Here is an 11,786-nt window from a genome sequence, read left to right on the forward strand (position 1 = left end):
CGATTGTAAAATAAATACACATGTCCACAGAAAAACATGCAACAAATTCATAATACAGGTTTATAAGTTGCAAAATGTCCACATTTTCCTTCAGTCGGTTCTTTACTAAAACAGAGCTCTAGACTTCCACTGATGGAAGTGTCCAAGTACCAAAACATTACATACTGTTTGGGCCGGCCCAAGGCAAAAGCAAACTAACAAGCCGATTGAGGCCTCCTGCCAACCAGTGGTGAAGTGTTAAGATATCTTGATTAAGTAAATAAATAAATACACAAATAAAAGTGACCATAAACACAAAAACTTTATTTTAATGCTATTTCTGTGGCTTTTTTCGTGTTCCAACCATGAAAATGTTCTTTTATCACAAAAAAATCACTAATAAATTCCTGCTATGGGCTGCTACCTCTGCCATACAGTGCATGCACAAAAACAAGTTTAGCACACTCATAGATAACTAACATTTTTCTGTATTTGCTACCACAGTAACCTTAAAAACCACATGACACAGGTATGATGTAAGCCAACTACAAATAATGCAAATGAATGGGTGTGTTACTTTACGTGCTATAAAACTATCATTGGTATGCTGACGTGGTGGAGGCTCGGACCTGCTCTACATACAGCTGATAATATGACCACAAAAAAAAAGCCTTGCATTTTACCACAGCGGCATCGAACTGCTGTTTCTATTTTCTTAGCAGTGGTGTAATAAACTCCCGCGCTTTAGTAATTTACTAGTAGCTAATAGAAAGAAAGCGTTCACTTTCCTTATATCAATTCCATCCAATAGGCTCAGAGAATTATTTTTAGCCAATGGCGTTCGTTTTCTGCTCCCCTGTGTTCCAATGAACGCTAAGTAGAGTTGATAAAGCAAGCCAATGATAGCGAAGCAGCATTGTGTGACCGAAGCAGGGTCTGCCGGGTTCATTTCGCCGCTTCTCCACCCGGCTGGTCTTTTTGGATCTCACTGCAATGGCGGAACAACAGCAGTTCTACCTCTTGCTGGGTAATCTCATGAGTTCTGACAACAATGTCAGGAAACAATCAGAGGTAAGAAAAGACGTTGTTTTCGTGACTGACAAGTTGGATGACTGTTATGGTCAGGTTAGCAAAAAGCTAACCGCCTAGCGCTCTGGTCTGGCCGCGCGCTGCGATCTCTCACGTCAGACTGGATAGCCCACGTGCGATATGAAGCCTAGTATAAGTCAGCTAACGCTAACTACGACCTCGTTGCGTAGTTTAGTGGACATAATGTAGATGTTACAGAAACGGACCATGGCATGACACTGTGTAGACGTGTGCGCGCGAGTGTCCGTGTGGCGCTCAGGTTGTTTGATAATAAGTGAAATGATCCGTTTGTCGGGTCCTAATCTCAAATCTCCAGCTGACAGGGAAGCTAGTCTTCAAGCTACTGGAATACAGGAAGTAGCGTGGAGCTAAGTAGCTACGACAGTGTTGCTAGGTTTGCAGGCTAGCAAGTTAGCAATGAGTACACTGGCATGCTAAAAGCTTAAACATGAGGGTTTGGAATAGAAGTACGAAGCTACATGTTAGAATCCTATCACAGCTATACGCCACAAACCAGCAAAATTGAGTGTAAATATGACTTCATTTAAATGGAGAGAAAGGCTGGCAGTACTTTTGAAATGGCCTTATGTGGTTTCATATGAAAGTCCGTATACCCTCCCTGTTTTAGACATGCTGCCCTTTTCATAATTTGTTTAATGTTTAATCTTAAATCTGATGATTACGTTTACGTCCCTCGTTTCTGGTCATCCACTTTCTCTGGATTAGTTTCAATGAGGATTTGTTTGGGCTGCGTCTAGCTGGCCTTTTCACTCTTTCCCACCACGATTAGCCTCTTGCCGCCGCGGCAAAGCTTTGTTACCAGTTTCCCTCTTCAGCATCCTACGTTTGGATGAGGTGGTTGAATCTTATCATTTACTCCCCCATCACGAGCAGTCAGCGTTTTTCTTTACAAAGCACAGACTGTCTGTCGCGATGCTAAGCTCATTGGAATTCATCCTCTATAGAAACTCACCCCTTCTGACTCACACTCATAAAAGGAATTGATCCACCTATAAAAGACCCCAACTCATTTAAAAAGGAAATTTAGTTGCCCTAACTGTTTGCCCAATCTTAGATATTTTGGGATCAGCAAGCCAAAAGGGGCAGTGTTGGTCTTGAGGCAGTCTAGACTAGTTGAAGTGATTTGAACGTAGTCCACTGATGGGATCAGTCATACCATACTACCTAACATAATTAAATCAGTGTGAAATAAATCCTAATTTAGATTAAGCAGTTTTGTATGACTTCTATTTTATTAACTAAGCCATCCTACCATCTAAATCAGCTCTGTAACCATGACCATTAATCAGGTTTGTGCAGAAGTTGCTGATTGTGTTTTACATGCACTGTTTTACTTACTCAGTGCTAACACCTTGTCATTCAGATTCATTTGCTTTATCTGTAATCTTATTTCAACACAGCATTAGCATTGCCACACCGATGCACCTCCCAAACTTGTTGTTTGTTATGCAGAAATACTCACTCGGCAACACCCATGATGTTCAAGGATCTTGCTGTTTAAAGCAGTTGTGGCTCTGAAAAGAAATCTTTTAATTTTTCAAACAGTTTAAAAAAGTTTTTGTTTTTGTTTTGTTTGTTTACCATTGACGCTACCTCCACATGAGTGTCTGTCCTCAGAGTGCACACCCTATAATTGCAACAACATCCCCGACACAAGTGTATTTGCATTTCTTGTTTGTCAGTGGAAACCATACCAGATGGGAATAATTTCAAGTTTCATCCTTCAAAAAACACTTTGGATAATAATAATAATAATAATAATAACTGTATTCCCTTCTTTGCAGGAGACCTATGACACTATCCCAGGCCAGAGCAAGATTACGTTCCTGCTGCAGGCCATCAGAGATGCATCTGCTGCAGAGGAGGTTTGTACACTCAGTGCTTGCATATCTTTGGCATGACACGTTAGATTCTTCCAGCTTGAAGTGGAGGAAATCTTAAAATTGTTGTCTCTTAACACTATACTGTATAAACTATTTTGGGTGCCATTTTAAAGGAAAAAAAGTAATAAAACTTTACTGATTCATCATCAATAGAAATTCAGCCTGTCTAACAACATAGATGGCATTTTAAGAATCGAGTTATCACACATCTGCCGTCACCGCAGCCTGGAAAAGAAGGTTGTTCATGACTCATAGTTTTGCCATTCGGTCAGTTAAGTTAGCGGTTACTCCACCAGCTGCTTGGTCCCTCGTGTTTCCTCCCCTTTACCTCACACTGGATATTTTTAGAGTCCTGAAATGGGAGCAGGCAGAGAGGTGCTTGTCCCACAGGGAGTGACTCCCTTTTCTAAGATGCTGCAAGTTTTTATCAGTGTAGTTATTTTTTTTTTACCTGTGAAATCTTCGTACATCCTCCACGTTAGTATCAACAGTCATATTGTTTGTTAGATACATAAGGAAATTGTGGCTTTTCTACCTTTTTACAAGTTCTGAATTCATTCTTTTGTCTGATCGTCATTGATTTGCTCAGACCCAGGACATGTCCAAACCTCGTTTTGTGTGCTCAGGTCAAACAGATGGCGGCAGTGCTGCTGCGGCGGCTGTTGTCATCTTCCTTCGAGGAAATCTACCCGGGGCTAACCGTGGAGATGCAGACGGCCATTAAGACAGAGCTGCTGACCAGCATCCAGCACGAGACCTCGCCAAACATCCGCAAGAAGGTCTGCGACATCGCAGCTGAGCTGTCCCGCAACCTCATCGGTAAAATAAGTTTTTTACTTTTAAAATTAAAATTTTAAAAACTTTTTCTATTTTATGACTTAAAGTATTTAATGTATTTTTGACAGCTTAAGTAGTAAATATAAAAGGATAAAACTGCCTTTATATGTTGACTAACTTGCTGCTGGCTGTTTTAGATCATTTTAGAAATTTAGATGGTAATTATTCAAATTTCCATCATTAGTCTTTTTCTTCTAATTTAGATGACGATGGGAATAACCAGTGGCCAGAGGTGCTCAAGTTTCTGTTTGACTCTGTGAACTCGGACAATGTCAGCCTGCGAGAAGCTGCCCTGCACATATTCTGGTGAGCTCCAGTTACACCATCGGCTTGATGTAGATCTCTGTTCAGGCAGATGTCCTGCAGCTGACTGACAGGTGTGTGTCTTGCCTTTGATTTAGGAACTTTCCAGGAATCTTTGGGAACCAGCAGCAGCACTATATGGAGGTTATCAAGCGCATGCTTGTCCAGTGCATGCAGGACCAGGCAAACCCACAAGTAAAACCTAAAACATGTTGCACATTCAGTGTCATAATTAGCTTTGTCATCAGTGGTGTCAAGGGTGCATTAAATGCTTGCAGATTCGTACTCTGGCGGCTCGGGCTGCAGCATCCTTTGTTCTGTCCAATGAAAGCAACACAGCTTTGCTGAAGCACTTTGCTGACCTGCTGCCGGGCATCCTGCAGGTAAGATGTCAAAACCACTGGAATATTTTTAATGAAAGTTGCCTTATTGCTTCTATTCTTTTGCCTGATGATGCTTTTGCAGAAGTAATGGCTTCAGATAGTAAAAATTGCTACATGCTTTGTTTAAAGCCCGTTTATGAAAGCTTAATAATTGATACGCTCATGCTGTGCTTCTGTGTGCCTCTTTCATCTGCCTTAATGTTCATGAAAACCAAACCAGTAAAAAAGAAACTGAAGCAATGGCTCTGAAAATGGAGGGTAGAACAGGAAAGTTTGAGCTGCAATGGTTACTTGTGCTGTCCTCTTGTTGTTGTGCACCTATGAGTCACTCATCAGGCTTAGTAGTGATTAGTCCTTGCTCTGAAGAGAGAAAACATTGAAACCAAATGCATATATACATTAGAAGAACAAAACTATCTACAGGATAAAGATATTAGGAAATATTTCAACCTCATCTTGTTAATTACTGCAGTCTTTCCGGTGTTGCAGTGGTGTTTTGTGTGTGACTCATCGTCAGATTGTAGCTGTGGGATTAATACAAACTGGGGCGTTTGCATCACTAACATGACTTTTTTTTTGACAGGCTGTGAATGAGTCATGCTATCAGGGAGATGACTCTGTGCTCAAGTCTTTAGTGGAAATTGCAGACACAGCACCCAAATACCTGAGACCCAACCTGGAGGCCACGCTGCAGCTCTGTCTGAAGGTACGTTGCATCATTTTAATGTAAAAATCTCTTTGAACTCTTAAGCACTGTTAAGTGAGGCATTGGCTAAGCAAGTGTCCCGCCTCCTCAGCTGTGCGCTGACACAAACCTGACAAACATGCAGCGGCAGTTGGCATTGGAAGTCATCGTCACATTATCAGAGACTGCAGCGGCCATGCTGAGGAAACACCAGGCTATCGTAGCGCAGAGTGGTGAGGATTTGGTTCAGAATCTGCTGGGGGGAGGTGGTGATCATTATCAGAATTGGTTAGGTGGTAGCATTTGTCTCCTCAGTGCCCCAGATGTTGACCATGATGGTGGACTTGGAGGATGATGACGAGTGGGCCATGGCTGACGAGCTGGAGGACGATGACTTTGACAGGTAAAAGGGTAAAACTGGTTGTATAGAGTACAGGGTTTTCCATTTAAGGGTTAGTTTTTTTTTTTGTTTTTTTTTTTTGTTTGTTTTTACAACAGTAATATAAAAAGCTTTTTAATGAAAGTTTTAAAGCTTTGTTTCTTTGTCTTCTCTTGCTTCGACAGTAATGCTGTAGCTGGTGAGAGCGCTCTGGACAGAATAGCCTGCGGTCTGGGAGGAAAGATTATTTTGCCCATGATAAAACAACACATCATGCAGATGCTGCAGAACCGTAAGTGAACCTACTAATTGTAAAGATTTAAACCGCATGAATTTACTTCCAGTGAAGCCTTGCTCAGGGAATTAATCATTTGACACATGGAACGTTAAAGCCTAACCCTTCTTCCTTTTTATTCATTTATTTTTTTAAACATTATTAATGGTTGAATTACTGGGGATTCACTTTGTAATGTTTTTCTTGTTTCGTAGCTGACTGGAAGTACCGCCATGCTGGGCTGATGGCTCTGTCAGCCATCGGTGAGGGTTGCCATCAGCAGATGGAGGCCATCCTCCAAGAGATCGTCAGCTTTGTCCTCCTGTTCTGCTCTGATCCTGTAAGAAGCCAAACGGATATAGATGAGTTTGATCAGTGTTAACATGTGTTTTTGTTTGCAACATTGACTTTTTCCTCTTTTCCCCCCTCCTCCTTCTGTAGCATCCAAGGGTACGTTATGCTGCCTGCAATGCCATTGGTCAGATGGCCACAGACTTCGCCCCAACCTTTCAGAAGAAATTCCATGATAAGGTACATGAAGTTTTAAGTTAGTTAAAGTATTTTTTAAAGGATTTATGTTTTCCTGGTAGCTGGTTATTTTGTTCACATTAGTTGCTATGATTGTTTACTGTGCCTTCCTACTTTTTAAAGAATAAAATCAAACATTAATTTCCAGTTCATTTATTCTTACAGTCTAATATAGTAAACATGGAGGCTATTTGCTACAAACTGACGGTGCCTCCATTTCTTTCAGGTGATCTCGGCCCTGCTTCAGACTATGGAAGACCAGAGTAACCCTCGGGTGCAGGCGCATGCTGCTGCCGCCCTCATCAACTTCACAGAGGACTGTCCCAAATCACTGCTCATCCCTTATCTGGACAGCTTGGTGCAGCATCTTCACGTCATCATGGTTGCCAAGCTGCAGGAGGTACAGAAGGTTTACATGTTTTTTGTTTTTTTCTGGGCTAATCTACAGGTTTGACTCTCAGCAGTCTCATGTTTTTATTCTACCAGCTGATACAGAAAGGTACCAAACTAGTCCTGGAGCAGGTGGTGACATCTATTGCATCTGTGGCTGACACAGCGGAGGAGAAGTTTGTGCCATATTACGACCTCTTCATGCCCTCCCTCAAACACATCGTAGAGAACGCTGTGCAGAAGGAGCTCCGGCTGCTTCGCGGCAAAACCATTGAATGCATCAGTCTCATCGGCCTGGCTGTCGGCAAGGAGAAGGTATGATTAGACACAATGGGATTAAACTATTTGTAAAGGAAGCAGTTTGTCTTCATGATCAACATCTCTTCTGTTACTAGTTCATGCCAGATGCCTCTGCCGTCATGCAGCTGCTCCTTAAAACCCAGACGGACTTCAATGACTTGGAGGATGACGATCCTCAGGTAGAAAGACTTGAACATAATTTGGATCTACTCATTTAATAACATTTAGTCTCAACAGTCTGTCTGCCATGTTTTATTTGTGGTTTAGATCTCATACATGATATCAGCCTGGGCCAGGATGTGCAAGATTCTGGGGAAGGAGTTTCAACAGTATCTCCCTGTGGTGATGGGCCCACTTATGAAGACTGCATCCATCAAGCCTGAGGTGGCACTCCTTGACAGTAAGTAAAGATTTTAATCACTTTATATAATTTAATTGAATCCAAACAAGTTTGAGAGAAAATTAAAAAGAATTCTCTTACAGCCCAGGACATGGAGAACATATCTGAGGATGATGGTTGGGAGTTTGTTAACCTGGGAGACCAGCAGAGTTTTGGGATCAAGACTGCCGGACTGGAGGAGAAAGCCACTGCCTGCCAGATGTTGGTGAGCAGAAAATCACGATGTTCTAAAAAATAAAATATTCACTGCTAGTCCTCCAAGTAACATGATGTTTTTTTTTCTTTTTTATTCCTTTAGGTGTGTTATGCCAAAGAACTGAAAGAAGGCTTTGTGGAGTACACTGAGCAGGTGGTGAAGCTGATGGTTCCTCTGCTGAAGTTCTACTTTCACGATGATATCCTTTTATTTTTAAACTACAGTACAAAACTTGCATCTAAAACCAGTTGAATTAGATCCAAACATTTTGCTAAAACCTGGAATTATACTCCACCATTCATCATTTAAATTGATGTAAAGTCAGAGAAAATGAGAAATATACATGCAATTCAAATATTTGATGGTACAAAAGCTGGCTTGAAGATGGGGTTCGGTTTTTCCTTGACGGCTTCACGTGTGCGAGTGGCAGCAGCTGAGTCCATGCCCCTGCTGCTGGAGTGCGCCCGAGTTCGAGGACAAGAGTACCTCACCCAAATGTGGCACTTCATGTGCGACGCCCTCATCAAGGCCATTGGCACGGAGCCCGACTCAGACGTCCTGTCAGAAATCATGCATTCTTTCGCCAAGGTAATCCCTCCCTGATACTACCACTCCGGGAACTTGAAGCAAAACCAGCTCGTCCAGCCAGAGCGGGGAAAAGATGCTGGCATAAACCAGACTGCTTTAAATAGCTTTTTCTACAGATGTCGTGATAACAAGCTCCCATGTATTTTTGGATCCAACTGAAGTGTTTTTTTTATTTTAGTGCATCGAGCTGATGGGAGACGGCTGTTTGAACAACGAGCATTTTGAAGAACTGGGTGGCATCCTGAAAGGAAAGCTGGAGGAGCATTTTAAGAACCAGGAGCTCAGACAGGGTGAGGGCTCACCACAATCAGAAGACACACTAACATGTTTTTCTTAGGCGTTTGCCCTCCTCAGGCATTTTTCCTAACCTTGTTACAGCTTGTGGCATCTTTTTTATAGTCTTTTTCTCATATTTTTTTTCATACTCTGATTCACCCGATGAATACGTTCATGCCAAAAATGCATGCGCACACTCAAAACAAGTAAATCACTTCAATTTATTTTATTTTTTCCCTCCTTCTGTTTTCATAAATCACTTAAATGGCTTCAGGCCAGCTTAAAATGACTAAGCATTCAATCCTGTTCAGGTTTTTAACCATTTTAATGCCTGTTTATTAATTTAAATGATTATTGGTTGTATTAAGTTTTAGTGGTGATTAGTCTGTTTTTTTATGTAGTGTCAGATGCTCCCTTTGGACACAGTCCTGGCCAAAATTCCCTAGTTAACTTCCATTAAAACATTATTTTTTATTTACCTCACTGCCATTGCATGCCATGATGTCAAATGGATTTTTTTTATGGTTTTTATAATTAATAAAGGAATTATTGAAGTAATTAAACTAGCTTTTAAAAGATTAAAATCCTGAAAATGATTGAATCTGCAGTAGTTTTGAGCTGGTCTGTTTTTAAGTGATTTCAAAGCATTTTGGGCAGAAGGGATTGTAGTAAATGTGTTATAGAAATAAACATGAAATTGATTTTATGCAAGAAAAAAAAGCAGAATAAATATTAATGTATGAAGATTTAATAGAAAATTTTTGAGTGCGCTTTTGCCATGAAGGTGTCCAAAGGGTAGTAAAGTTGAGAGCTTTGCCTTGTGTTTAATACAACGTTGGTGTCTGGTTTTCCCTCACAGCCAAAAGGCAGGATGAAGACTATGATGAGCAGGTAGAAGAAACGCTACAGGATGAGGTAAATATTTTCACTTCACTGATATAAGTAACTCCGTCAGGCGTTACCGGCCCTCCAGATGGTTTTCCTTCTCGCTTTTTTGTTTCTATCAGGATGAGAACGACGTGTACATCCTGACCAAAGTGTCGGACATCCTGCACTCCGTGTTCAGCAGTTACAAAGAGAAGGTGCTGCCTTGGTTTGAACAGTTGCTGCAGCTCATCGTCCAGCTTATAGTAAGTGTTTCATACGTCTGGGTGTGCGGCCAATGATTCAGTGACCTGCTGGGGAATTGGTTTTTAACCAAATGAAAGCTACAGCTTGATTAGTTATCAATCTTTTTGCATTCAGTGTCCCAACAGGCCGTGGGCTGACAGACAGTGGGGTCTGTGCATCTTTGACGACGTGGTGGAGCACTGCAGCCCCTCCTCCTTTAAATATGCAGAGTATTTCCTTCGGCCGATGTTGCAGTCACTGTGTGACTCAAGCCCCGAGGTTCGGCAGGCAGCCGCCTACGGCGTCGGAGTCATGGCTCAGTTTGGCGGGGAGAACTATCGCCCGTTCTGCACAGGTGTGTTTCCAGCAGCGGATCTTTGCTGGTCGTCAGATTATTGCTTTTAGTTGACAAGTGGGGTGACACTTTGTTTTCTTGCTCCAGAGGCCCTCCCTATGCTGGTTGGAGTCATCCAGGCAGCAGATTCCCGCTCAAAGGAGAACGTCAACGCCACGGAGAACTGCATCTCTGCTGTCGGAAAGCTAATGAGATTTCGACCAGAGTGCGTCAACGTTAATGAGGTTCTTCCTCACTGGCTCAGCTGGCTACCTCTCAACGAAGACAAAGAGGAAGCAGTCCACACATTTGACTTTCTGTGCGACCTCATCGAGAGGTACAGTCTGATCAACTGACCCCGCTTCCCTCCCGACATTAATGTAGCTACTCCTACTAACTCGGCTTCTCTCCACAGCAACAACCCCATCGTCCTCGGGCCAGACAACTCCAACCTTCCTAAAATTTTCCTCATCATAGCCGACGGGGTTGCAAATGAATCTATTAAAAGCGAAGATGCATGCAGCAAAAGACTCGCAAATGTCATCCGTCAAGTACAGGTGAGCTCAGATTTCAGAATTAAAACCCAATTTAGTAAACAGATTAAAAGAAACCAGCTTTTTTTTCTCTCCTTCCATCCAGGTGTCTGCAGGACTATGGACACAGTGTGTATCAACGCTGAATGAGACGCAGCAGAAAGCCATACAGGACCTACTGAATACTGCCTGAGCCTAAATCCCACCACCCCCCCCAGTCATCTTCCCACTTTCTAAAAAGCCCATGAAGAAAAGTTGAGCTCCTGGATCTCCTCCGTACACTCCCTCTCCTTCCTCCTGCTCTGATCTGTAGTGTATGGATGCTGGCTTTACCCCCATCACCTCCCCAACGCGTTATAATAGAACTCCACCAACATCCAGCCGACTTGGGGGAGGTTGGATATTAATGACAATGGAGGACATTGGCCATCTGCCTCAGACTTCACCCTTTCCACAGAAGTGGAAATCAAAGTAAAAGCTTCTAGCAGCCATCCCCCATCTGATCAGCATTACATGTCTATCTGGACGTTTTGTTTCCAACCATTCCTCAATGTGTGACTTGTCTCGCTGTGCCCAGAAAGACTCATTCACGAAGTCATCCAATTCATTGGACTGTCAGGCTCAAAGGGGCCATAGAGGGGGAAGTGAGGGAGCAGGACATTCTTCTGGACTGAGCTGCTAAAAGAGGTGGAAATGCACACTGGGCAATCACTGCCTGTCTCCTGTGAAATTTCTTTTTATTTTATTTTTTGTATTTTTATTTTCTTTTTTTCATGTTCCCAGTGTTACCTGGGGGGAAATGGCCTCACAGCTCAGAGGGTATGTTCCAAACGTAACGGCATGTTTGTCAAGTGACTAACATAGAAAATATTACATAGTTAGAAATTTGCATCATCGTTGTCTGGGAGAGTCGACGTTGTTCCTAGCAGCTTTCCCTTCATAGCCTTCCAGACAGCTGTTCACAGGAAATACAATGTCTGAGTGGTTCACAGCACCGTGTAGGTAGCAGCTTGTGGACGAGTTCTCTAAAGAACGGTGTAATGGTCTGATTGATCACAGCCTCGACGCATGTGATGAGTTGAAGGAACGTTATTGTAGAGCATTTGTTAAAAAAAGAGTGCCGTTGTACGCTCAACTTGATGGTTTCAACCCTTTTGAAGTCCTGCAGGTATGAAATGAATTCCAGAAACTACCAACAATAAAATTTGACAATTCTGATTGATTTTCCTTTAACCATAGAGAACTATTATTTCTATTTGTTGCAGAGTCAACTTTATCGCATGTGTTTATGGTTACCT

General features: G+C 42.3%; 1 protein-coding gene across 1 annotated transcript; it reads left to right on the forward strand.

Moving 5' to 3' along the window:
- The first annotated feature begins 888 nt into the window (after window positions 1–888).
- Window positions 889–11,706, forward strand: kpnb3 (karyopherin (importin) beta 3). The gene is made up of 26 exons (XM_041979123.1): window positions 889–1,050; window positions 2,874–2,954; window positions 3,599–3,791; window positions 4,013–4,115; window positions 4,211–4,307; window positions 4,391–4,495; window positions 5,079–5,201; window positions 5,293–5,413; window positions 5,496–5,583; window positions 5,745–5,851; window positions 6,049–6,173; window positions 6,275–6,364; window positions 6,588–6,761; window positions 6,848–7,066; window positions 7,147–7,230; window positions 7,319–7,451; window positions 7,535–7,656; window positions 7,750–7,846; window positions 8,063–8,235; window positions 8,414–8,525; window positions 9,371–9,426; window positions 9,519–9,641; window positions 9,757–9,976; window positions 10,064–10,292; window positions 10,371–10,512; window positions 10,595–11,706. Exons 1-26 carry the CDS (start codon window positions 973–975, stop codon window positions 10,679–10,681), a joined length of 3,282 nt encoding a protein of 1,093 aa, XP_041835057.1. The 5' UTR covers window positions 889–972; the 3' UTR covers window positions 10,682–11,706.
- The last annotated feature ends 80 nt before the right edge of the window (window positions 11,707–11,786 follow it).

The sequence above is a fragment of the Melanotaenia boesemani genome, chromosome 24, assembly GCF_017639745.1.
Source record: "Melanotaenia boesemani isolate fMelBoe1 chromosome 24, fMelBoe1.pri, whole genome shotgun sequence".
Lineage (NCBI taxonomy): Eukaryota > Metazoa > Chordata > Actinopteri > Atheriniformes > Melanotaeniidae > Melanotaenia > Melanotaenia boesemani.

Excerpts from the sequence above, each read along its gene's own strand:
- kpnb3 (XM_041979123.1), top strand. The coding sequence starts at position 973 with ATGGCGGAACAACAGCAGTTCTACCTCTTGCTGGGTAATCTCATGAGT. Across the intron at positions 5,202-5,292 it reads CGCTGCAGCTCTGTCTGAAG|CTGTGCGCTGACACAAACCT; the intron begins GTACGTTGCATC and ends CCGCCTCCTCAG. Across the intron at positions 9,427-9,518 it reads AAGAAACGCTACAGGATGAG|GATGAGAACGACGTGTACAT; the intron begins GTAAATATTTTC and ends TGTTTCTATCAG.